Below are 27,985 nucleotides of genomic sequence, written 5' to 3' on the forward strand. Positions count from 1 at the left end.
CAAATATTTTTGTAAACCACATTGAACAGATCATTTTCACAAAAATAGTAGCAAATAGTTCAGGTATATGAATGACATCCTTTGATTAATAGATGAACCACAAACAAAAATTGATAAACTACATACTGACATCAACAAGATACATAATAATGTAAGATTCACAACTGAAAGAGAACAGAACAACCAAATTAACTTTCTGGTTATAACAATCAAAACACAAAACAGTAAGCATATGTTTGAAATTTACCGTAAACCCACAGCAACAGATATTATCATTCCCTAATCCTCGAACCACCCACACGCACAAAAGCAAGCAGCATTTCGACACAAGCTCCATAAACTCAACACAGTACCACTCACCAAAGAAAGCTACCAAAAAGAACTGGAAATAATAACGCAGATAGCACAAAATAATGGTTACAATAATAACACAGTTCAAAATGGTTCAAATGGCTCTGAGCACTACGGGACTTAACTTCTAAGGTCATCAGTCCCCTAGAACTTAGAACTACTTAAACCTAACTAACCTAAGGACATCACACACATCCATGCCCGAGGCAGGATTCGAACCTGCGACCGTAGCGGTCGCGCGGTTCCAGACTGTAGCGCCTAGAACCGCTCGGCCACCAAGGCCGGCAATAACACAGTCACAAAGCTAAACAACAAAATTAAAAGTAAAATAAAAGCAGAAAGCTCCAAACCACAGACAACAACACAACAGAACCAAACACAAACACGCAGTCCCATAACAACTACACAGGATAATCAGAAAAAGATGAAAGAAAACACAAGATGGTACACAATGACATACAAACACAAACTCATCCATAAAATCACCAACATTTTTAAAAGACAGGGAATAAACGTAACATACACAACAGACCATTCTATACAAAAATCCTACCCAAAACTGACAAAAAACAGAGACATATACCAGAAAGCAGCTACATGTGTGAAGGCACATACGTAGGGCAAACAGGGAGAACATTTGATGTCAGATGCAAAGAATAGATGAGAGCCTGGAAATATGGGACAAACCACTCCACATCTGCACAACAACTAAAAGAAAATGACCACAAATCAACCACTAGAAAAGATGACATGAAAATAATTGTAATCAACAATAAAAAACACCCCCTAACCATGCAAGAAAATGACCACATACAGAAATTGAATGACTAAGTACACATGCCAAGGAATTCATTATTTACACTAATAGATAAAATAATAGAATAACGTTCTGAAAAAGTATTAATATAATAATACTGTCCAATAGATTAATAACAGAACCCAACACCTTTACACTCACTCATCCATGAACACCTCTACAGAATACAAAGTTTTCAACCACTCGCTAACAGCTACTACGCCGGCTACCCCCCCACCCCCCCCAAAAAAAAGCTCGTCGGCTCTATCCCCCACTCTCAAACACACATTCACACACGCGGTATAAACATCATAAATACAAGTTAGTCTCGAACATTTACATCGTTAGGTTGGCAACAAATACGTAAACATACCAAAGAAGATGAAACACGTAATGGAGTCGCAATAATTACGTTGTGAAAAACAGTGTACGACGAAATAGTTGTATCGAGTGACAAAATAACAATAATCCACCACAAAAAAGAGTGAGAGACATGGTGAACAGAGTGTGGAAGGAGAGAACATAAAGATTGTTGTGGCGTAGCAAGACAGCCACGCCACTCGGAAGTAGCCGAAAGGCACGCGTACACACACGCCGACTGGCGTGAAGTCTGGAACAGGATAAGTTATGAATACACTAAAGAAAAGTATGCAGCTCCTCGGATACTTAACTTTATTCCATCATTGTGGTACATCGCTATTGACGATACAAGTGAGACTATCTCCAGATACGGTTAATTACAATCACTGTAAGGCAAATGGCGCCTTGCTAGGTCGTAGTCATGGACTTAGCTGAAGGCTATTCTAACTGTCTCTCGGCAAATGAGAGAAAGGCTTCGTACGTGTAGTCGCTAGCAAAGTCGGCTGTACAACTGGGGCGAGTGCTAGTCCGTCTTTCTAGACATGCCATGTGGTGGCGCTAGGTCTGCAAGTACTGACAGTGGCGACACGCGGGTCCGACATGTACTAATGGACCGCGGCCGATTTAAAGCTACCACCTAGCAAGTGTGGTGTCTGGCGGTGACACCACAAAGATGTCATTATATGGCAGTGATAAAAGTGAGCCGGCCGGAGTGGCCGACCGATTCTAGGCGCTACAGTCTGGAGCCTAGAGACCGCTACGGTCGCAGATTCGAATCCTGCCTCGGGCATGAATGTGTGTGATGTCCTTAGGTTAGTTAGGTTTAATTAGTTCTAAGTTCTAGGCGACTCATGACCTCAGAAGATAAGTCGCATAGTGCTCAGAGCCATTTGAACCATTTGATAAAAGAGGTAGTGCGACTTCCAGACCAGATGTGAGGAAACGCAGATCAGCAAATCGTAAGTAATTACTTTTTTTACAAAAAAAATCGCGAAGTGAACTGTTTAATAATCTAAAACTAACAAAACTGTATCTTTAGAGATGCCACTGATGGTGCCTTATAACAGGAGAAGGCGAAACGCGTATGGGATAAATAAAGTAACTAGCAGCAGGAAAAGGCAGTTTTATTTACAAAAAAGTATTTATATGCTAGCTGCGGAGGATGACCACACAAACAAACTTGTTAGAGCGAAATGAGTTTCGCAGGATCTTTGTTTGCGAAATCCATGTTCGTTTTTATAGAGAAGATATTCATTTTCCAAAACCGTCGTAATTCTTGAGCGTAAAACATGTTCCGTTATTCTACAACAGATTGATGTCAACGATATAGGTCTATAATCGTGTTGATCTGTCTTACGACCTTTCCTAAAACGGGAATGACCTGCGCTTTTTTCCAGTCGTTATGTATCTTTCGTTTCTCAAGCGATCTGCGATACATTACTGCTAGAAGGGGAGCAAGTTCTTTTGCATAATCTTTGTAGAATGTTGTAAGTATCTCATCTGGTCCTGAGCTGCTTTTCAATTCCACGAACGGTTATCTCAATATCTGCCATTTCGACGTTCGGTACAGTGTTACGATCTTCCGCTGTGAAACAGCTTCGGAAGACTTAATTCAGTATTTAGTTTCGGTGCCGGTGAGGTCGCTGAGAGAATGGTGTCTTCGGACCAGTTTGCCGACGGACGCCTCACAGTATCACCTGGATGCAGCCCTCGCGCACTGGCATGCCGATGTCTCGGACTGACCAGTTGCTTTTTCCCCTAAATGTCTCCCTCCAGCCCTGCAGCGTTACTATCAGGTGCAAGAAGAGGCTCTTGTCATTGTCTATGCTCTCAAGAAATTTCACGTTTTACTGTATGGCTCCAAGTTTCACCTTATTACTGACGATAAAAAGCTAGGTTTCCCTGTTTAACGCTCACACTTCCTTGCCTGACAAGGCAGCACACCGCCTACAACGCTGGCCGCTACTCTTGTCTCGCTACAATTACGAAACCCACTTTCGACCCACATTTAAACATGCTAATGCGGATTCCTTATCCTGTCTTCCTCTGATTCCAAATCCCGACTTTAATCGTCATAAATTGCTTTGCTTCCATCGTGACACTGAAACGCAGGCCGCAGTCGAGGTTTTCCCAATTACGAGCTCGCGCATAGCAGCTGCTGTTGCCGCCGACCAAGGTTTCCACCAGGTGGTTCGGTCTGTTCAACAGGGTTGGGTTTCGGACCCATGCACGATTATTTTTCCTTACGGTATCGGCTCTCTGTTTTCGACAGTGTGTTGCTGTTGTCAATGGAAGACCTCTCCCCCAGAGTAGTCATTCCCGCCACGTTACGATGAGAGGTTCTACGCATTCTCCACCAGGGCAGTTGCCGATGTTTCGCAGTAAACTGTTAGCTAGGCGACATGTTTCTTGGCCAGGGAATGATGACGACATTGCCTGTTTTGTCGCAGCTTGTGAGCAGTGTGCTCGACAACAAGCTGCTCTCAGGGCGTCTCTGTCCTCCCTGGCAGCCCCACACCAGCCATGGAAACGCGTTCATGTAGACTACGCGGTTCTCTTTTTGAATTCCTGTAGGCTATTGGTTGTGGATGGGTTTTCGCGGTTTCCTAAAGTTCTCCAGAGTGCGTCGAAGTCGGCTGAGGTCACAATTCGTATGCTTTTAAGTTTTTTTTTCTGTTGAGGGGTTGCTTTGTACCTTACTTTCCTATAATGGGCCCCAGTTCGTTTCTCACACCTTCCAATTATTTTGTTCCCGTCATGGCATTCGTCATGTTACGGCTTCGCTATTCCACCCTGAATGAAATGCCAAGGTAAAACGACTGTTGCGTTCATTCAAGTCAAGTCCCAAATGAAAAAGTTTGTTGTGGATTCTTCGTCAGACGACGCCATTCTGCGTTGTCTGAGCACCTATCGCTTCACGCCTATGGGGCAGTGGAGCCTACCTGAGTTGCCTGCGCCACACCTGCCGCGGTCCGGTTCCTCCAGCCGCTTCGCGCTGGGATTGCCAGTGTGGGCGCGAGGGTTTGTGTCCCGACCCGAGAGGATGCTGGCTACTGTTTGTCTGCCACCAGGGCGCCTCCTGTGTGACGTCCGTACGGCCGGTGGCCTGTTGGCGCGCCACCTCGACCAGACGCGCGTCTGCTCACCGCCAGAAGCTGCCGGTAGCGTTGCACACGCCCCTGTCGCAACAGCCTGCCGGCTGACCTGCACCTCCACCCCGTCGTCGCCTGCCTTTCAGGCGTCCCATCGTGCGTTTCCAGCTTCCCGGCGCAGGGTGCCGGTCTGTCTCCAGCCGTGGGACCGTTGCTGCAGCCTGCTGTTCCAGTAGGGCTGCCTCCACCAGCCGCCTGTCCACCATCATATGAACCGTCGTCGCCGGTATGTCAAGTCCTGCCGCCTCCACACTGGGACCTACCAGCTGATCAGCTGATGACGATGTCGAGACGCGATGGTACCCTCCTCTCCAGGTGAGTCCTTCGTTATCTGTAGCGATTCCCTGAGCGGTTTACGAGCTCTCGACCAGTGTTTTCCTCGTTCTCGTCTGGTGATGGCTATCCATGAGTCCCTGCATACTCTTGCGCGTTGCGACCGCTCTGTGGTCTTTTTGTGGACCCCCGGTCATATTGGTATCCCGGGCAATGAACATGTTGACCGCCTGGCCAAACAGGCCACCAGTGAACCCACCCTGGACATTGGCCCCCGGAGACTGATTTGCGGGCAGTCTTCCACCGCGAAGTTCTCTCGCTTTGGGACACTGAATGGCGCAATCTGCCCACGCCAAACAAACTCCGGTCTCTCAAGGCGACGACGCGTGTGTGGCAGTCATCCATGCGAGCCACTCGCAGAGATTCAGTTGTTCTTTGTCGGCTCCGCATTGGCCACACCCGACTGTCTCACAGTTTTTCATGTGTTCTTGGTGGTTGGCTTTTCCTGTTTTTTTTTTTCTCTATGGTCGGCCAACCACCGTCACTCTCTGTGTGTTTTAATTTGTTTTGTCTGATCTCTGTCGGAGTCTTTCTTGTCCCGTGTCGTCTGCTGTCTTTCCTGCTGTTCGTTTTTCTTCTCTTTCGGTGGTTTTAATTTCTTTGGAAAAAGGGGTCGATGACCATCGCAGTCTGGTCCCTTTAATCCCGCAAACCAACCAACCAACCAACCTTTCGTCGGGCGCTGCATGGGACCACCGTTCTCGGGCATCCCAACATCGCCAAGTATTCTGGCCCTACTCTACGGTGCCCACCTGGCCCTTGTCGGCACCGGCTGCCGCCGCTCTGGATCCGATGGATGTGTCTCTCCTCAGGTCGGTGGTGCGTCTCCTCCACACGAGGGAGAGGCGTGTCACACCCTGCGACTGGTGCAGACATGCCGAGTGTGGTGTCGCCGCGCACGCGTGGTTGAATCGGCCGCCAACTGTATGAGTGCGGGCCGGCCGCCTGAGGCAACCTGTGGGAGGCGTATGCATGGCGAGGTCTCCACCGGCGACTGACGCACATACCGGGTGATCAAAACTTCAGTATAAATTTGAAAACTCAATAAACCACGGAATAATGTAGACAGAGAGGTAAAAATTGACACACATGCTTCGAATGACATGGGGTTTTATTAGAACAAAAAAAAGTTCACAAAATGTCCGACAGATGGCGCTGGACAGCAAAACGTCAGTAACTGCGCATGAAAATCGTGTATAAAAGGAGCTGTAATTAGAGAGAGAAATTCCCCCCGCTCGCCCCTAGCTTCTAGTACTTGGATCGGTTACCCCCTCAGACATCAACACTCCCATCGCCACGCAAGACATCACACTCGGCCTCCGCTCCAAACGCAACACCGCCCCTGGTCTTGATGGCGTCACCTACTGTCACCTCAAGGAATCCCCTCCATCCTTCCTGTCTGTCCTTGCTACCCTGTACAATGTCCTCCTCTCCACTGGATTTTACCCTGACCTGTGGAAGACTTCCCGTGTCCTGCTGTTCCCTAAACCTAACAAACCCCCTCTGCTACCTCTTCTTATCGTCCAATCTGCCTCACCTCCATGTTCAGTAAGGTCATTGAGGCCATCCTCTCTCGCCGTATTCACGGCCACCTTAACCAGCACCGCCTCCTTCCTCTTACCCAATGTGGCTTCCGCCCTTCCTTCTCTGCCGACGACCAGCTCCTTAACCTTACCAATCTTCTTTCCCTACAACTTAACTCCCGTCGCTCCGCTATCTTTGTTTCCCTTGATCTCCAGAACGCCTATGACCGTGTCTGGCATCCCAGGCTCCTCTTCAAACTTCAGACCTATGCTCTCCCCATCAACTTCGTCCGTCTCGTTGCTTCCTTCCTCTCCCATCGACCCTCCTATGTGACTATCCACAATTCCAACTCCCGTACTTTCTAACCCTCTGCCGGCGTGCCCCAAGGTTCTGTCCTATCCCCTCTTCTCTATCTCCTGTACACTACTGATATGCCCAAACCTCCCCCTCCTGTTCATCTTCTCCAGTTCGCTGATGACACCACCTTCCTAGCCCTTTATCCTACCCTTCAACGGTCCCAACGTACCTCCAAACCCACCTTGACCCCGCTTGGTGCAACCAGTGGTTCCTCCGTGTCAATCCCTCCAAGACCCAGGCGATCATCATAGGCCGCACCACCCGCTCCTTCCGCCTCCATGATTTCTCCCTCATCATTTATGGCCGTCCTATCCACCTCACTCCTACCCTCAAATACCTTGGCCTCACACTCGACCGCCACCTCACCTGGACTCCCCATCTCCTTACCATCCAAAACAAAGTTCACAACCGTCTCCACCTCCTGAAACTCCGGCCGGACGTGGGGTCTGCATCCTTCCACCATCCTTCACACCTACAAATCCATGATCCGCTCCATCCTTTGTTATGCCAGCGTCGCTTGGATTTCCGCCCCTCCCCAGTTCTATAAAGCCCTCCAAATCCTCGAACGCCATGCGCTCCGCCTCGCCTTCCGCATCCGCCTTCCGTCCCCCACATGTATCCTCTACGACCTCATCCCCTTCCCCCACCTTCTCCTTTTCCTTGAACACATCCGCACACTAAATATTGTCCGCCACCTTGATGCCCCTCACCCACTGGTGTCTCCCTTCCTCTCCACCCCCAACGAGTTGCCGCACCTTTACTATTGTGTCCCTCCCTCTCTCCATCTCCACACCTTCCCCACACAACTTCTACCATCTACCCCCCCCCCCCCCCGGATGATGAGCTTCGCCCTGACATCTACCAACTCTAACCCCCTCTACCTGCCTCCTCCTCAGGGCTCCCTCTCCTCCCCCTCCCTCCTTCTGAGCGGTTTTCCCCTCCTACTCCCCCTCCATCTCTTGTGCCTCCTTTCAGTGTCTCTGCGCTCCCTCCTGCGCTGTCTTTTTTCCTCTCCCGCCCCACGTGTCTCCTGCCTCTTCGTTAACCCACGGTTGCCCCTGCTCTCTTCATCCCGCCGCTTCCCCAGCTGCCCCGTGCTCTCCCCTACTTTACCATCCTCTCTGTCCTTTCCCCCGGCAGGTCCCACCTGGTAGTTTTATTCTTCGTCGTGTGTGCTCCAAGTGGGTTTTAAGTGTGTTGTTTCGGAGTGTTTCGAAGTTTGAAGCCACGGGTTGTTTAGACGATAGACCCTGTAGTGGTCGACCGAGCACAAGGCGTAATGCTGCTGAGACAGTTCAGGAAGAAATGGAGACTGTAGCGGGTTCGTCTATGCACGAGGAAGTCAGCGCTCGCGCATTCACACGTTGCACCGGCATTCCATACACTACTGTTTGGTTGGCACTTAAGCGTACCCTCCGATGCTATCCGTACAAAATCCATCGGGATCATGAACTGTTACCTGGCGATCTAGTGAAGTGGAGGGCATTTGCGGTGTGGGCGTTTCAAAAGATGGCGGAAGATGATGATTGGTTGAGTAATGTGTTGTGGACCGACGAAGCTCATTTCACGCTCCGACGGTCTGTCACCGACCACAACTGCAGAATTTGGGCTACCGAAAATCCTAGAACTGTCGTGGAAACTCCGTTGCACGACGAGAAAGTCGCGGTATGGGTTGGATTTACCACATCTACCTTCATCGGGCCTTTTTTCTTCGAGGAAATGCGTGATACTGGTTTTTTAACTGCTACCGTGATGGGTGAGAGGTACGCTGATACAGAATCGCATCATCCCCAGCCCGGCTGATAAACACCTGCTGGAACGTACGATTTTTATGCCGGATGGCGCTCCACCCCATATTGCTAGACGCGTGAAAGTTCTCTCGCGCGCCTCGTGTGGTGATGATCGTGTGCTCAGCCGCCACTTTCGTCATGCTTGGCCTCCCAGGTCCCCAGACCTCTGTCCGTGCCATTATTGGCTTTGGGGTTACCTGAAGTCGCATGTGTATCGTGATCGACTGACATCTCTAGGGATGCTGAAAGACAACATCCGACGTCAATGCCTCACCATAATTCCGGACATGCTTTACAGTGCTGTTCACAACATTATTCGTCGAATACAGCTATTGCTGAGGAATGATGGTGGACATATTGAGCATTTCCTGTAAAGAACATCATCTTTGCTTTGTCTTACTTTGTTATGTTAATTATTGCTATTCTGATCAGATGAAGCGCCATCTGTCGAAGAGTTTTTGAACTTTTGTAATTTTTTGGTTCTAATAAAACCCCATGTCATTCCAAGCATGTGTGTCAATTTGTACCTCTCTATCTACATTATTCCGTGATTTATACATTTATTCAGTTTTCAAATTTATACTGACTTTTTGATCCCACGGTATAAGCGTGGAGCACAACCAGCTGGGCCTCTTGAGTGTCTTTCCAGCGTGCCATTCACTTCACAGTACTGTGTTGTGTTACGCGTGGATTCACAAGAGGCCGGTTTCCATCACAATTTAGTGCTTCACGAGTAAAGCGATATTTGGGATACTTTAAACCACGCTTACCACAGTAATATCTGCTCCACAGCATGCGGTAACTGATCCCTCTCTGAATCCCGATTGTTTTTGTAGGCCGAGGATGATTTGAAAGTACGATTTGTGTAGCCCGCATTTACTAAGAATTTACGTCGCTTGTTATTTGCGGCTTCTGGTACTGTGTCAGGTACCACCTCGTAAATCCATAACTTTGCTCCAGCCTCTGTACTTCAATTATTAGAGCCAGAAGCAAGATCCTGTGAACAAAACGCATTAATATCTGCCAACAGAAAATTGCACTTACCGTATCAGCGCTTGTTGCGTTGCGTGGTGATGTTTGCAGTTCGCTGGTATTGATCAGGGTCAATAGAGTGACGGCATGTGGTTGCAGTTGAGAGTCGCTGAATGTAATGACCTCTTTCAGCAGAAGATATGAATTGATTACATTTGTTTTCGATGTGAAGAATGATAGTATAATTTTTAGTTCTCTGCTTATTATGAATTTTAAGGTGTCTCACTGCTTTCCGTATTCCTTTCATGAACGAAAAAACGGATATGCTGAGAAACTGACCCATAGCGTATCCTTAGGCCTAGGTTAAGTTGGAATGTGACAATTTGTGAGTTGACGAACCCAACGCATCTCAATACGAAGATACGATTGCCATAATAGATCGGTGGGTAACATAGCCCAAGATATCCGTTCTTCATTGCAATAACCCATTCGTATGTCTTGATGTGTTGGCAGATGTGCCAACACCGTGTAGTTAGAGGAGGCCGAAATGCACGCTATAATCTAACGCAGACTGGCGTGAGGTCTGGAACAGGATACGTAATGAATGCTATAAAGAAAAGTAGGTAACTGCTGGAATACTTAACTTTAATCCATCATTTGTTTACAGCATTCTTGATGATACAAGTGAGACTCTCTCTAGATATGGTTAATGGCGCCTTGCTAGGTCGTAGCCATGGACTTTAGCTGAAGGCTATTCTATCTATCTCTCGGCAATTGAGAGAAAGGCTTCGTCAGTGTAGTCGCTAGCAAAGTCGTCGTACAACTCGGGCGAGTGCTAGTACGTCTCTCTAGACCTGCCGTGTGGTGGCGCTCGGTCTGCAATTACTGACAGTGGCGACACGCGGGTCCGACATGTACTAATGGACCGCGGCCGATTTAAAGCTACCACCTAGCAAGTGTGGTGTCTGGCGGTGACACCACATGTCTTATTTCCGACTTCGCCGAAAATTCTAGCTATTTCGTTGAATTTCGAACCTAACATAACAAAACACCAGCTAACTTTATTTACGAACAATAGAAAATTACAAACGAGAATCTCATTCGCTACCTACATCTGACTCATGATTCGTCTGATGACTTCCCGTGATTCGTCATACGAACTGCAACGGGAAAGCCGCTGACACCCTAAGTCCACTTTTTTACCTCCTCCTCTCTGGCGACTGTAACGGATCGCCACCGAATCAGTGGTCAGTTTCACACTGGCAGTCGTAGCGGGGTTCGTCACGTGGTTGTCTAATGGTTTATGCTGCTCGGTGTTTACAGGATACGTACTAATCGTGCCGTCTCACTGCTACACAGCCGCCCCGCTAAGGAGTGTGTGTTTTTGATGATGTAGTAGTTGGTTCGAGGATTCTACTTTCATTAGCCATGGTTTCCAGAAATGCAACAGCATAGATTGAGTACCCACTTTAGGTAAGCCACATGAACGTCACTCTTCTCGCGCTGCTGACCTATTTTTAAAAACATTCTGAGGATTAATATCGCACAAATACAGTTTATAAAGCTTTTAGGGAACCTTCCACCTGCAAAGTGTTAGCCTTCAGTAGGCCTGTGTCATTTGTAATAATAGTAATAATTGGCAACGAATAGCATTGTTTATATTTTTTCTAGTGGATAGCACGACGCATTATGTTTATCCTCCTAAAACGGTATTGAAACCTTTTTTAAATGTGGGAATATATACTTTGAGGATGTGTTGTGAGTTACATCAAGAACAGCCGAAATTACATAGTAACATTCAATCTATCTATTTGCTTCCTTAGGTAACACATATATTTATGCAACTATAACCTTGGTCATTGCAGTTTTACGATACTAAATTATTTGGCCTAGCTCTTAAAATGTCGGTTGATGTTAGGCATTTCTATCTACCATTGGTGCACGAACTTGAGAGTTTTCAGGCACTGCTTTGACAATTGTGTATATGATAAAATTAACTCACGTTTTCTTTTATAGTGCAATCGTGTGTGATGTCATATTAATTGATTTGAGTCTTACAGGTATTTCATATGTATTTACATCAACTAACAATGAAACATCGTGTGTTTTGCAGATATTTTAGAATTTTTTTCAAGTTCTTAAATGTGGGAAGTAATTAATTTACTTCTGTGTTGTGTTTTACCACAATAGGTCTGACTCAAAACTGCTCTTATTGTACTTAGAATTCAGTAGGCTTGTGTCATTTGTAGTAACAGCAGTAACTGCAAATCAGTAACATCGGTTATATTGTTTCTAGTGAATAATACGACGTTCTCTCTTTGTCCCTCCTAAAAATGGTGCTTAAGAATAATTTCAAAATATGGTAATATTTTATTTGAGAGTCTGCTGTGATTTACGTCAACAGTAGCCCAAATACTTACATGCAGTCTATTTGCCTGTTTAGCTACCACTTAATTTTCTCCAGCTATAAGCCTGGTCAGTGTAGTTTCAGGTCGTTGAAATTTTAGGCTCTCATTCTCAAATGTCAGCTATTATTAAGCGTTGAAATCTGCCATTGGGATACATATTTTAGAATTCTGGGCACAAATTTGGCGATTATGTTTATATGTGGATATTAACTTATGCTTCTTTTACGTTGCTGACATTTGTTTCATTGTTGAGACATCACATTTACTGACTTGAGTTCTACAGTGTTTGTCATCTGTTAACCGCCGGCTAGTGTGGCCGAGCCGTTCTAGGCGCTTCATTTTGGAACCGCGCGAGAGTTATGTAAACATCCCACGTTTCGCACTGGTGACCGATTTTGTAGATTTTTTACAATTTTTTCATGTCGAAAATAATTAATTTACGAGTCTGGTGCGTTTCTAAACCGTGATGCAATCCACTGGTGGCAACATAAAATCGTTGTGCAAAGATCGAATTTCCGTGATTTTAAAGTGCAGCTTAGTGAGAGAGCGCTTGGTTTCAGGGGTGCTTTTTGTAAAATTTCCAGAAGGACGAGGGGGATGGAAAGAACCTCCCCACACCCCCCTCCTCTTCCCGCCCCACCCAACCCCTTCCCTTCCCTTCCATTCCCTCCCCCCCCCCCCCTACTTGACCATGTCACGTGGCTCCCAGTATGGTCTTGGAGGTAAAGAAATGCTAATTCTGCTGTCAGCGAAATATGACATGCTCAGTTGTCTCGGCTGTACTATCACATTACTGATGAGAATGCGCTGTTCTTCACCAAAACTGGCGGTGCAGAGCCACTCAGATGTACGGCATTTTTCCTTTGTACTCGCTGTTGGAAATTCCCTTTGTGCAGCAGCCATAGAGGAAACATTAGGGACTGTATATCAGCAATGTTCCGCAAATACTAGCAGCCACTGACTACAAAATAATGGAGACACCGCCTCAGTACAAAGAAAACGGTATGAGTTGCAATGAGTAGCCCAGCAATCAAAGAACGCAAATAATGTAAATATTGTTACAGTCATAATGTTTCCCACTACAAGCGACTAAATTTAGTATGGCAGCGTAATTTTTAGAAACGTCTGAGAATTCTGTAATAAACAAGAAGTCTGCACATCAGATTTAATGAGGGTGCGATCTGGTGATCAGAGGTTGCAACACCTGTTCACTGCGACAGCAGAAGGAATACAAGCAGCTGGCAGGCTTAATTTCATGAAGGAACGAAGGGTCTATATATGTTTATTGTGTCTAAGGGTGTACAGACAGTAGATTCTGTATTTCTGCATCATCTTTCTTGCAGAATATACAGGGTAATAAAAAAAATATCGCACTTGGCTGACGTCATGCGATTCCTCGCCCCAATCTGAAACAGAAGCGTGTCTAGCAAATCCTAGTCTCACCAGTGGGTTTATAGAAATGTGATTTAAAAAAACTAGGCTCTGACAACGCTGTAACTGCATGCAGTGTAGCCAAGAACAGGTAGTGTGAACCCTGCACTGTTCCGTTAGCTGAGTAAAAGAAGGCAATGCGGTGGGGAATGCATATAGAGAATTGCCGATGGTCGATTCGCCTTCGCGGCAAACTTTTTTTTTTCAGTTAAAGCATCAAATTGCATCCAATTTACCCCTCCACAGTGCGGTATCTTGCGTATTTCTTTCTATCACTGTTACGTTTATTTGAACATTAGGACATAACACGATGACCGCTTTCTATCGTCCATGACACAAATAAAATACATAGAAAGTAACAGTGGATACAGTAACACCGTCTGTATCCAGTGAGATAAAAAAAAATTTAAAAAAAAAATGCGTACGCTACACCAGACTGCACATTAGGTGACGCAGAGTAATTCAAGTATGTTCGTCTGACGTGCAGGCTTATCTTCACCGAGCCGCTACGTACACATATGAAGAATATTCACTTTACGGAAGGTGTACTACGTGACCGGCTTGCATTTGCTGTCACATCACCACCCACTTCGCTTGACCTTACGCAACACACCTTCATCCACCACTGACGAAATGGCATGCACCCGAGCTATTGGGTTGTGTAGATCCGTGGGTGTAGTACTTTAAACTATTTCTTTTAAGTGTCCCCAAAAATTAACACCTATTGGACTAAGGTTTGCAGTAGGTGGAGACCAGAACACTGGACTTCCACGACCTATCCACTCGCATGGAAACGCTTCATTTAAACAGTACGGCACATTCATTCCAAAGAGTGGCGGTGCACTATCATGCTGAAACCATAACTGTCGCCAAATACTAAGTGGAACATGTTCTAATGCGTCAGGCAAACTATTGCAAAGAAACGTACGATACAATGGTGCATTCAACTTGTCCTGCAATAAGTAGAGGCCCAAAAGCACTCATGCCATGATTCCAACTCACTGGTTCATGCCCAAGCGTGCCTGAAAGTCAAGTTCACGGGTGACATGTGCGTTGTGTTCCAATCAATAACGGCTGTTGTGGATATTGAAAATACCTTCACGTTTGAAGCTAGATACAACAGTCCATATCACGTTATTCATAAAATATTTGTTATCATCGACTCGATGCAAAAGCCATTCACAAAACTGTACTCGTCGAGTGTGAACTTCTGGCCACTGGTGTTAACGCGTAATGATACGGATGCAGTTTATCGTCATGCAACTCTTCAACAACTCTTTGAGATATCTGCACTGCCTTGAGATATGACGAGTACGTCGCCGAGGTTATTTGGTGAACGGTTTCAGGAACCACGTCCTCTGTTTGTGGATGGAAATGTAGCCTTTGGAAGACCTCTGTCCATTACCAGTGTGTCGGTTTCCCGAAGGCAACGAAAAGATTCTTATCAGGATGGCGCCTTAAGCGTCCCGTGGAGCATGCGCACGAGCAGCAGCAGCGGCCTGCTTTCCGGATGCATCCAGCACCAAAAGCACGTCATGGTTGTATACACGATCGGGAAGCCGCCCTACACAAACTTGACAGAATCTACATCTACATCTACATATATACTCCGCTAGCCACCAAGCGGTGTGTGGCGGAGGGCACAATTCGCGCCAAAGTCATATCCCCCCCCTGTGTTCCACTCGCGGATCGCACGAGGGAAAAACTACTGTCTGGAAGCCTCAGTGCGAGCTCTTATTTCCCTTATCTTTGAATGATGATCATTACGCGATTTGAAAGTTGGTGGTAATAATATATGCTCTACATCCTCAGTGAAGACAGGATTTCGGAATTTAGTGAGCAGCCCCTTCTGTTTAGCGCGTCGCCTATCTGCAAGTGTGTCCTACTTCAAACTTTCTATGAGATTTGTAACGCTCTCGCGATGGCCAAATGTACCAGTCACGAATCTTGCCGCTCTTCTTTGGACCTTCTCAATATCCTGAATCAGACCCAACTGGTAAGGGTCCCATACTGACGAACAATACTCCAAGACTGGACGAACTAACATATTGTAAGCTATTTCCTTTGTTGAAGGACTGCATCGCTTCAGGATTCTACCAATAAACCGCAGTCTAGAGTTCGCCTTACCCGTTACTTGTGTAATATGATCATTCCATTTGAGATCATTTCGAGTAGTCACACCCAGATACTTGACTGATGTTACCGCTTCCAAAGACTGATCATTTATTTTGTGCTCATACATTAATGGGGATTTTCGCCTTGTTATACGCAGTAGGTTACACTTACTAATATAGAGAGATAACTGCCAGTCATTACACCATGCATTTATTTTCTGCAAATCCTCATTGGTTTGTTCACAACTTTCGTGTGATACTACTATCCTGTAGACTACATAATCATCGGCAAACAGTCTAAGGCCGCTGTCAATACCATCAACCAGATCGTTTATGTAAATCGTAAAAAGCAGAGGACCTATTACGCTGCCGTGGGGCACACCTGAAGATACTCTTGTTTCTGTTTAGGTTACCCCGTTCAGGACGACATACTGCTCCCTGTCTGTTAGAAAACTTTCTATCCAGCCGCATATGTCATTGGATAGACCGTAAGTGCGCACTTTTTGTAGCAAGCGACAGTGCGGAACTGAGTCGAACGCCTTTCGAAAGTCGAGAAATATGGCATAAACCTGGGAGCCGGTATCTAGAGCCTGTTGTATATCATGCACAAAGAGGGCCAGCTGTGTCTCGCATGACCGCTGTTTCCTAAAACCATGCTGGTTTCTGCAAATGAGCTTCTCAGAGTCTAGAAAGGTCATTATGTCTGAACACAAAATATGTTCCGTGATTCTACAACAAATTGATGTCAGTGAAATTGACCAGTAATTACGGGCATCCCATTTTCTACCCTTTTTACAGATTGCTACGACCTGGGCCTTCTTCCAGTCCTGTGGAACTTTCCGCCATTCCAATGATCTCTGATAGATGACGGATAAGAATGGTGCTATATTTGTAGCATGTCAACATAAAATCTTACGGGGATACCGTCTGGGCCAGATGCCTTTCTGGCGTCTAAGGATCTTAACTGTTTTACAATCCCAGATACACTACACAGGCCGGCGTGAGTGGCCGTGTGGTTCTAGGCGCTATAGTCTGGAGCCGAGCGACCGCTACGGTCGTAGGTTCGAGTCCTGCCCTGGACTTGGATGTGTGTGATGTCCTTAGGTTAGTTAGGTTTAATTAGTTCTAAGTTCTAGGCGACTGATGACCTCAGAAGTTAAGTCACATAGTGCTCAGAGCCATACACTAAACACTCTATCAGCCATTCTTTCGTTTGTTCGATAATTGAAAGGGGGAATGGTGCTGCAGTCCTCTATAGTAAACGAGATTTTGAAAGCTAGGTTTAGAATTTCGGCCAGTTACATTACCCGTACTATCAGCAAGAGAAGGTATTGAATTATTCATAAATTTTACGTACGAGCAAAATTTTTTTGGGGTTACTTTTAGAATCTGCAGATAAAGTATTGCTTTCAAATTCGTGATGGTTGTGAACTGCCCAGTTAGTAGACACATACATGCAATTCAATGGATCGCACTGTCATGTGATAGGCTATTGTCACGTGACAAAAGATTTCCTGCCAACGATGATAACTATGGAATGGATGTCTAAAAAATAAGAAAGGAACCTGATGAGGATTCGAACTGTAGTTCCGTGGTGGGTGTGGGTTCGATGTCGCAGCAGTCTTCTCAGTGAGGTACGACGCCTGTTACGGTAGTGCTGGGTGACAAACGTTCCTCTGTACATTCCGACGCGCTGCACTATGTGACAGTTGTTGGCAGCTCCTCGTTCTCATGCATGTGTTTTCGAAATGCATCCGATGTGATTTTGCATGCCGACCACCAAATGCGAGATTTTCTTTAATCCAATATATACCTGACTTCAAACGTGAAATATTATGTTATGCATTGTCGCTTGCAGAAATATTGGGATGGTTCGGTGTTGAGAAAAAATGTATTCACCAATGGACTCATTATTAGCATCTTCGAATTATTCCGCAGGCGTTCGATATTATTATTGTTATTATTATTATTATTATTATTATTATTATAGCTAATAATTAGCCCCATTTTGTGCGAGTTTCAGGATAGGTAGTGACTTTTGGAGATAAATTATTCCTAGTGCTTTATTTATGAATGCTACTGTTATTTTCATGTACCAAACGGCAGTTTATGACAAACTTCCTAAAGGAGGAAATATATTGGGAAATTATTCTGAGTTTGCCTAGCTGCTTAAACAACTATCGACAGAAGGTTAGGCAACGAACGTCACACGAACTGTCTAGACGAAAGTCATCCACTTAAACATGTACATCTACATTATACTCCGCAAGCCACCTAGTGGTCTTTGGCGGAGGATACTTTCGGTAGCACTATCTCTTCCCTCGAACCCTGTTCCACTCGCTAATAGTGCGTGGGAAGAATGATAGTCGGTAAGCCTCTGTATTGGCTCTAATTTCTGGAATTTTCTCCTCGTGATCGTAGGGGGAAGTAATATGTTATCCGACTGCTCCTGAAAAGTGCTGTCTCGAAATTTCAATAGTAAATCTGTCCGTGATGCACAACGCTTCTCTTGTAACGTCTGCGAGTGGAATTTGTTTAGTATCTCCATAACGCTCTCTCGCCAGCTAAACGATACCGTGACGAAACGCACCGCTCTTCCGTGGACCTTCTCTATCTCGTTTATCAGTCCCACCTTATAGGGATCCCAGATAGATGAAGAATACTCAAGAATCGGGCAAAGAAACGCCTTAAAAGCCACTGCTTTCATGGATGAGTTACAGTTTTTTAAAATTATTCCGATGAATCTGTGTCTGGTATCTGTTTTCCCCACTATCTGTTTTATGTCGTCATTCCACTTAAGGTCGCTCTGAATAGTTACCTCTTGATATTTTACGGCAGACGCAGTCTCCAGCTGTTTTTCATCAATAGTATAGCTGTGCAGTAGTGGATTTCTGTGCTATGCATGACCAATATGTTACATTTATTTACGCTGTGGGTCAGCTGCCAGAGCCTGCACCATTTATCAGCTCTCTGCAGGGCGTTCTGCAAATTCTTACTATTTTCTAGCGTTGCTACTTTATAACAACGAATAGCCCTAAAGAGTATCCGACGCTTTCTACTAGATATATTGTAAACAGCAGCGGTCCTATCACACTTCTCTGTGGTGTTGCGGATATTACCCTTACATCTGCCGATTTTGTTCTCTTAAGAGCCACGTGTTGAGTTCTATGTGCAAGAACGTCTTGAATCCAGTCGCAAGTCTGCTCCGATATTCCGTAAGCTCGTATTTTTTTTCATTAAACGGCAGTGCGGGACGGTGTCAAATGCTTTGCTGAAATCAAGGATCACGGCATCAACCTGAGCGCCGCTGTCCACTGCGCTGTGGATCTCTTGGAGGAAGAGAGCGAGCTGAGTTTCACAGGATCTCCGTTTGCTGGATACGTGTTGGTTTTTATAGAGGAGATGTTCATTCTCCAAAAACTACATAAGTCTTGAGCATTAAACATGTTCCATAATTCTAGAACAGATTGACGTCAACGATATAGGTTTATAATTATGTGGATCTGTTCTTACGGCCTTTCTTAAAAGGGCACACTGGGCACATTGCTACGCTGAGTGAAAGTGAAGAAGAATTACAGGATCTATTGAATGGGACATACACACTAATGAGTGCAGAATATGCATTGCGAGTAAATCGAAGAAAGAAGAAAATAATGATAAGCAGCAGAAACAGAATCTCAAAAACTTAAATCGGGATTGGTGATCACGAAGTAGAAGTTAAGGAATTTGGCTACCTAGGCAGCAAAATAACCCAAGACGAACGGAGCATAGAAGACATAAAAAGCAGACTAGCACTAGGAAAAAGAGCATTCCTAGCCAAGAGACGTCAAACGTAGGCCTTAATTTGAGGAAGAAATTTCTGAGAATTTACGTCTGCAGCAGAGCATCGTATGGTTGTGAAACATGGACTGAGGAAAAACCAGAAAAGAAGAGAATCTAAGAAGATGCCGTACAGAAGAATGTTGAAAATTAGGTAGACTGATAAGGTAAGGAAGTAGGAGGTTCTCTGGAGATTGGGAGAGGAAAGGAATTTATGGAAAACACTGACAAGAAGAAGAGACTGGATGGTAGGACATCTGTTCAGACATCAGGGAATGGTGCTAGAGCGAGCCGTTAAGCGTAAAAACTCTAGAGGATGATAGGGTTTGGAATAATTGAGAACGTAGGTTGCAAGTGCTATTCTCAATTAAGAGGGCTCTAATAATCAATGCGTGGCTTCTCCTGGATATGCCGTACGTGATGTCACTTGCGTATTCTCTTCCTAGACGAATTAAGTGTATTTTCAAGACTATATGCTACAGAGTGGGGCAAATAAAAGTGGTCCGAACGAGTGAATACGATTGGACGTGCATTTGTGGCAGCATTAACGGCAAGGGGAAAGACCTACAGTTACTTCCAACAGGATGGAGCAGTTGCTCATACAGCCGGCCGAACCTTGGAGCACATTTACACAGTATTCACTCCCAACATAGTTGTCAGCAGAGGTCAGTCTGGTTGGGGCCCTTGATGGCCGGCCAGGTTATCCGGTCTGTCAGTGTACGATTACTTTGTGTGGACAGTTCTCAGGTTTGAGGTGTATTTCAACAATCCTCATAGTCTTCAAGAACTGCAGCAGAACATTTCGAATGAGCTGTTCCAGTTTCGACCCACCTTCAGCAACAAATGGTGACCAGCGTCCAAAATGGCCAAGACATGAATGGTGGTCACTCTCAAGGTCCGCCATATTCAGGTATTTCCTGTCCTCTGCTTTGTTTTTTTGTACCTTGGAACTCTGTTCTCGGGGCCTCTTTTGTTAGCCCCACGCTGTATGTTACACGATATCAGCGTGATTTCCACTGGGTGTGACCAGTCATTTCTCTGGCCTACTTACTGATTTTACTCTCGTTTCTTCTATGAGTAACTTATATCTTTATGTTAAATTTGCCCCAAATATTCCTATATGATAGGAAAAAAATGGAAAACTTCATCTTTGTTTACAGAATAGTCAGTCGCATGCGGAACTTCGGGGTGATTATTTTGCACACCTTACGACCAGTTTCCTGTAATCCCTGACGATCTCTACACTTACACGACTTTAAATTCCGACCTCATTTCTTCCTGTGTTTCACAGGCTACTCGGCTTCACAGTGAAAGCTTAGTTTTCAAATGACAGAGATTACTGGTCAGACACTGATTTCCTTTTGTAGTGCTGTGAATGGAGCGATCATACACGAGAAGAAAAAGGGACTACAGTTTGATTTCCTCACAGAACGTTTGAGCTGAATGTTGGTGGCAATAATACTTTCCGCGAGTGAATAGGAACGAGCAGCTAATTCAGCCGTTTCTGAGGCTCGTAGGACAATAGAGCCAGAACGGCCGCTTGCCACCGCGAGTAATTGTAACTAATTGCTCGACACCAGCCTACTGTTCAGCTATTCATCATAGCCAATTCAGCGTCGCCCCCGACACAGTCGCGGCCATGAATCACCCGTAATGTCAGCGTTGCAGCCAATCGGTGAGGATGGACGCCCACAATTGAAACGCATATATAGTGGAACAATCAACCCGAAACGTTTTGAGAGCGTTGGTGTTATGTTAAACTGTGAATTATCTCACATTTGGTTTTGAGACAGTCGAACCGAAAATAATTTCTCTTGCAGACGTACTTCTATCCTCGACTGGAAATAAGATCAAATCAGGGTCTGTTAAATAATCACCAAGTTGCCTCTGCAACAAAAAATCGTTTCAGTAACATTGGATGAGTGGCTATTGTTGAAAAGCTATTAACTTTCTGACATTCGATAGGTATTTTTCATATAAAGATGGCTTCTAATCAATGCTGATATTAGTTATAAGTCTGGTAGTTTATGGTTGCGTTCCTGCTTAACTAGGAAGAATTTCGTCGAATGAACATTACGCAGGAGGTATCGCACCCCAAGTCCTACTTCCCTTCATCTCTCTGTATTTGTGTTTCTTTATCAATGTGCTGTGCTTCGCAGTTAATTTACTGCTGTCTTGGGTTCACGAATATTTCTTTACAACATCGATTCGTTCTTGATACTGAAGTCCCAATTTCATTTATTTACTTCACTTCACTTACACGTTGACAATTCACAAAATAAAGAAAGAAAAAAATGAAAAGAACTAGTCGATATATCTTCCTGTCATCATTTCCTTTGTGGGCTGTGGAAAAGAAACATGTTCATCTTCTACGTGAAACATGCCAATATTGGTAGTGCTGATGCGGTTCATTTCTTACACTGAACATGGACCAAACTGCATCTTTTAAGAAATGGAGAACGTCACCCACGTCATTTGATATTTTTCATTATATCATAACTAATCAACTGCATTTGTTTCACCAAGAATGAAGCTCTCCCTCCGTAACCGAACTACATTTCTGCATAGCAAACGTATTAAGTATAAGATAATAACAAACATCATAAATCGTAAAATGTAAACTTTCAGGGCCGGAATTGTCGTAATTAATAAAATATTCCGCACTATTATGCCGTGGTCGAAGGGATTTCAGTTTAAAACCCGACGTTTCGTCCCCATCTGCGAAGAATATTTTCAAGTGGGATCGTAGCTTTGTTGAATGTCCGATTCAATGTAGCGAGCTAGAGAGTGAATCGGACGTTTAAGAAAGCTACGATCGCCCTTGAAAATGTCCTCCGCAGACGGGGACGAAACGTCGGGTTTTAAACTGAAATCCCTTCGCCCACAGCATAATAGCCCGTAATATGTTATTAACGGTGTAACATCGTAAAGAAAATAGCAAAATTAATAGCGAAGTCATAGAATCAGTGTTTATGGCAGTTGAGGAGAACGACTAGGTGACACGATAATACACTGCCACCCCCGCCTCCCCCCACGCCCCCCCCCCCCCAAAAAAAAGATGAAGAGCCAGAAGACGCGGGAACCGCGCGACCGCTACGGTCGCAGGTTCGAATCCTGCCTCGGGCATGGATGTGGGTGACGTCCTTAGGATAGTTAGGTTTAAGTAGTTCTAAGTTCTAGGGGATTGATGATTTCAAATGTTAAGTCCCATAGTGCACAGAGCCATTTGATCCATTGTTTTAGAAGACGCTGGCGCACGTCAGTGTAGCTTCATACACACGGACGCATCATCTACGGGTATGTAGATGATTGCAGTTGCTAGTTTCTGTGACAGGTAAACAGCTATCGAAGTGCATTAGTGTTGTACGTGTTCAATGTTGTTATTGAGCCTGTTGGGGTTTATAAGGCGCACGAGCAGCGATATGTTGAGTGATCGTTGTGGACGACACGCAGATGCCGTACACGCTTGTGAGACAGCGTCATAAACTTTGACAGCGGTCTCACTGTGGTTCTCCATTCGGTTGGCTGGTCGACCCGTGCAGTATGCAGAGTCGGCCGGAGTGGCCGAGAAGTTCTAGGCGCTACAGTCTGGAACCGCGCGACCGCTACGGTCGCAGGTTCGAATCCTGCCTCGGGCATGGATGTGGGTGACGTTCTTAGGTTAGTTAGGTTTAAGTAGTTCTAAGTCCTAGGGTATTGATGACTTCAGATGTTAAATCCCATAGTGCTCAGAGCCATTTGAACCACTAGCAGTATGCAGACATGTGGGACATTCGGGGTGACAGCGTCCCGCCTTTGGACTACAGGGAAGTATGAGCGCTGGGATACTCGTCGTCGAGATTTTGATCGATCATGTCTGATCCAATGGAGAACCGTCGCACTGTGCAACAATACCATCTTAAGCGTTTGACGTCTGCGCCTGCCATCCGAGGACAAACAGTGCACTCCCTGCAACATTCTATGTATCCCGTACTATTGCACGGAAACTAGGAAATTACCGTCGCACGCACAGGTTGCCGTTGACACCACAAAACAAATGTCTGCGTTTGGAGTGGTGCCGTCACTCGAATGGACAGACTTCTAATGGGCGAAGTCGCGTTATGATCAACAATGAACACAGTTGAGCACCAGCCCAGTATCCCATTGTCGGCGAGTATCTGGGAGGGGTGGGGAGGGGGTTTGGAGATCTCATTCTTCCAGTGTTTAGGGGAACCACTGCTGGCCTCAAGCTGTGGGAAGCCATGGGGTATGAGTTCATATCAGTGACTTCATCTCACGCGCGGAAGTAAGTGAGGCAACTTTGATAACACAATGGAACATCACAGACATCCTGTGTCTTCGTGGCTTACTTCTCATGCGACAATATTTTAGAGCTATTTTTTCAAAAGGACATTGCTCATCCACGCATGACACGAGAGTCTCTGCAAACTGCCTAGGGGGATGTTGAGTGACTCCGACGTTCGACGCCAGGAAGGACACAAATTACATGCAAGACTGTGTAGCGAACAAAATACACAACGAATGAGGGGTTACACCTGTTCCTAGGACTGCTCCCGACTTCTCAGTGGTGTTAATAACTTCGTTTGATGTTTTCCTTAATTTATCTCTGCATTAATTACCCGTCAACGTTCTGTCTTCGAGTAGTTTCCGCATTAAATGTCAATGTCATAATACCATATATCATTACTAGTGTTATACACTGATCGTTAATGGCCTTGGTTTAAGGAGCATTGGATTATTAGCTTCGAAGACACTGTTTTTTTATCAGTAAAAATCCAAATCAGTTGTACTCTTCTTGGCGGCAAAAAGAAAGTGAAGTACCCAGAAGGAAAGAGGAAATGAAACGAAGCTTCGTGGATCGATAGAGTGTTTTATCCGTTTGTATGCTCCAGATGACTTTCTGTGAAGAGTTTGGACGGTTGTGAAACAATTGACAGAACTGCAATCCTACAATTCTATTTAAGACAGTCAATTATATTGGACTGAAGATGCTCTTGTCCGTTTAATATTTTTGGGCTGTTTTGTAAGCTTAGAAATGGCACTATATGGCACTATATTGAAATGTGTTCTTCAGTCTATTGTAGGATGCAATTCGTGTTGAAACAGTTCCAGTACTTCATTATTTTGTTTTTGTGCTTATATGATTGTTTTAATAAAGAAAAAAAATGGCCAGTAAGATCGCCAGGTCTGCCCTGATAGAACATGTCTGGGATCAGCTCGGATTTATCCATGTTATCTGAGATCAGTTACAAGAGTAAAGTTTTTTAGTTGCTGAGATCCACAACCCTCAGAGGCTTAATAAACGTAACACTGTCCCTGGTGGGCTGTAAGGCGAAGTTTATTTAATCATGCGATTAGCTAATTTCTACTAAGCGCCTTTCTCAACATCTGTATTTCATGTCATTTTCAAATCACTCTTAATTACGAGTAAAAAGCAGCCATATTCCGTCACTTGGCTACTTTTTATTTGTAATTAAGTGTGATGTGAAAACGAATTGAGATACAGGTGTCACAAATGGGCTTGAAAATGACGCTTGGTCGAAATTAGCTAATCGCATAATTAAATAAACATCGCATTACGGCCTGCTACGTTAATTAAGTAGTAACAGTGGTGGGCCATTTTGTCTCTTCCGAATCGAATCAACGCACGCATTCAGGCCAGAGGGGTTACAGACTTACGCACATAAAGGGGTTCCTGCTACGAAGTTCTATTGAAACAGCATCATACACTCTATCGATCCACGAAGCTTCGTTTCATTTCCTCTTTCCTTCTGGGTACTTCACTTTCTTTTTGACGTCAAGAAGAGTACAACTGATTTGGATTTTTACTGATAAAAAAACAGTGTCTTCGAAACTAATAATCCAATGCTCCGTAAACCAAGGCCATTAACGATCAGTGTATAACACCAGTAATGATATATGGTATTATGACATTGACATTTAATGCGAAAACTACTGGAAGACAGAACATTGACGGGTAATTAATGCAGAGATGGATGTCAGAAATTTACGTATACATTCCGCAAGTCTGCTTGTGGCGGAAGGTGCCTCCGGTACTCCTATCATTCCAGCCTCCCTACCTCTCTGCCCCTGCCACTTCCCTGCCCTGTTCCATTCACGAATGATATATGTAGAGAATGACTGTCGACGAAATTAGTTTGAGCTTTAATTTCTCATATCTCGTCTGCGTGGTCTTTCGCGAGACGTATGTCGGAGGCAGTAATACAGGATGATTCAAAAAGAATACCACAACTTTAGGAATTTAAAACTCTGCAACGACAAAAGGCAGAGCTAAGCACTATCTGTCGGCGAATTAAGGGAGCTATAAAGTTTCATTTGGTTGTACATTTGTTCGCTTGAGGCGCTGTTGACTAGGCGTCAGCGTCAGTTGATGCTAAGATGGCGACCGCTCAAAAGAAAGCTTTTTGTGTTATTGAGTACGGCAGACGTGAATCGACGACAGTTGTTCAGCGTGCATTTCGAACGAAGTATGGTGTTAAACCTTATAATAGGTGGTGTATTAAACATTGGTATAAACAGTTTACAGAGAATGGGTGTTTGTGCAAAGGGAAAAGTTCTGGATGGCCGAGAACGAGTGATGAAAATGTAGCACGCATCCAGCAAGCATTTGTTCGCAGCCCAGGAAAATCGACTCGCAGAGCTAGCAGAGAGCTGCAAATTCCACAATCAACTGTATGGAGAGTCCTACGAAAAAGGTTAGTTATGAAACCTTATCGTCTGAAATTGGTTCAAGGCAGGCAGCCCGTGACAGAGCACTTCATCACTGGCCTCCAAGAAGCCCTGATCTTCCCCCCTGCGATTTTTTCTTATGGGGGTATGTTAAGGATATGGTGTTTCGGCCACCTCTCCCAGTCAGCATTGATGATTTGAAACGAGAAATAACAGCAGCTATCCAAGCTGTTACGCCTGATATGCTACAGAGAGTGTGGAACGAGTTGGAGTATCGGGTTGATATTGCTCGAGTGTCTGGAGGGGGCCATATTGAACATCTCTGAACTTGTTTTTGAGCGAAGAAAAACCTTTTTAAATACTCTTTGTAATGATGTATAACAGAAGGTTATATTATGTTTCTTTCATTAAATACACATTTTTAAAGTTGTGGTATTCTTTTTGAATCGCCCTGTATGCCTCCCACAGCATACGAGTCCTCAGACAGCGAGGTCGGCAGCCTGCGGTGCACGACGCCGCGGACGCTCACGTGGGCCTGGCCTCTGACGTCACGCAGGAAGCAAAACGTGACGCCTTGCCAGCATAAACTCACTACGTACTGTGCCGTGCTCTGTTATCTACCTCGCTGAGGTTGTGAATACGTAAATGGTCCGATTATTGGATCTCACTTGAATAACTCTTTCGATTTTGAATATACGGATGGTGACCGACTTGCGAGATTTTGGAATATACACTACTGGCCATTAAAATTGCTACACCACGATGACGACGTGCTACAGACTCGAAATTTAACCGACAGGAACCAGATGCTGTGATATGCAAATGATTAGCTTTTCAGAGCATTCACACAAGGGTGGCGCCGGTGGCGACACTTACAACGTGCTGACATGAGGAAAGTTTCCAACCGATTTCTCATACACAAACAGCAGTTGACTGGCATTGCCTGGTGAATCTTTGTTGTGATGCCACGTGTAAGGAGGAGAAATGCGTACCATCACGTTTTCGACTTTGATAAACGTCGGATTGTAGCCTATCGCTATTGCGGTTTATCGTATCGCGACATTGCAGCTCGCCTTGGTGGAGACACAATGACTGTTAGCAGAATACAGAATCGGTGGGTTCAGGAGGGTAATACGGAACGCCGTGCTGGACCCCAACGGCCTCGTATCACTAGCAGTCGAGATGACAGGCAACTTATTCGTATTGCTGTAACAGATCGTGCAGCCACGTCTCGATCCCTGAGTCAAGAGATAGGGACGTTTGCAAGACAACAACCATCTGCACGAACAGTTCAACGACGTCTGCAGCAGCTTGGACTATCAGCTCAGAGACCATGGCTGCGGTTATCCTTGACACTGCATCACAGACAGGAGCGCCTGCGATGGTGTACTCGACGACGAGCCTGGGTGCACGAATGGCGAAACGTCACTTTTTTCGGATGAATCCAGGTTCTGTTTACAGCATCATAATGGTCGCATCCGTGTTTGGCGACATCGCGCTGAACGCACATTGGAAGCGTGTGTTCGTCATCGCCATACTGGCGTATCACCCGGCGTGATGGTATGGGGTGCCATTAGTTACATGTCTCGGTCACCTCTTGTTCGCATTGATGACACTTTGAACAGTGGACGTTACATTTCAGATGTGTTACAACCCGTGGCTCTACCCTTCATTCGATCCCTGCGAAACCCTACATTTCAGCAGCATAACGCACGACCGCATGTTGCAGGTCCTGTATGGGCCTTTCTGGATACAGAAAATGTTCGACTGCTGCCCTGGCCAGCACATTCTCCAGATCTCTCACCAACTGAAAATGTCTGGTCAATGGTGGCCGAGCAACTGTCTTGTCACAATACTCCAGTCACTACGCTTGATTAACTGTGGTACC

At 45.2% G+C, this 27,985-nt stretch overlaps 1 protein-coding gene across 1 annotated transcript in view; it reads left to right on the forward strand.

The window, feature by feature from the left end:
- The window catches only part of LOC126095023 (dipeptidase 1-like), a 350,057-nt gene that overhangs the window by 15,987 nt on the left and 306,085 nt on the right, over window positions 1–27,985 (forward strand). Inside the window, exon 2 of the mRNA XM_049909685.1 lies at window positions 4,699–4,974. Within this exon, the coding sequence (XP_049765642.1) occupies window positions 4,699–4,974 (276 nt within the window). The remainder of the gene's footprint in view (window positions 1–4,698; window positions 4,975–27,985) is intronic.

This window comes from Schistocerca cancellata, chromosome 8, assembly GCF_023864275.1.
Source record: "Schistocerca cancellata isolate TAMUIC-IGC-003103 chromosome 8, iqSchCanc2.1, whole genome shotgun sequence".
Classification (NCBI taxonomy): Eukaryota; Metazoa; Arthropoda; class Insecta; order Orthoptera; family Acrididae; genus Schistocerca; species Schistocerca cancellata.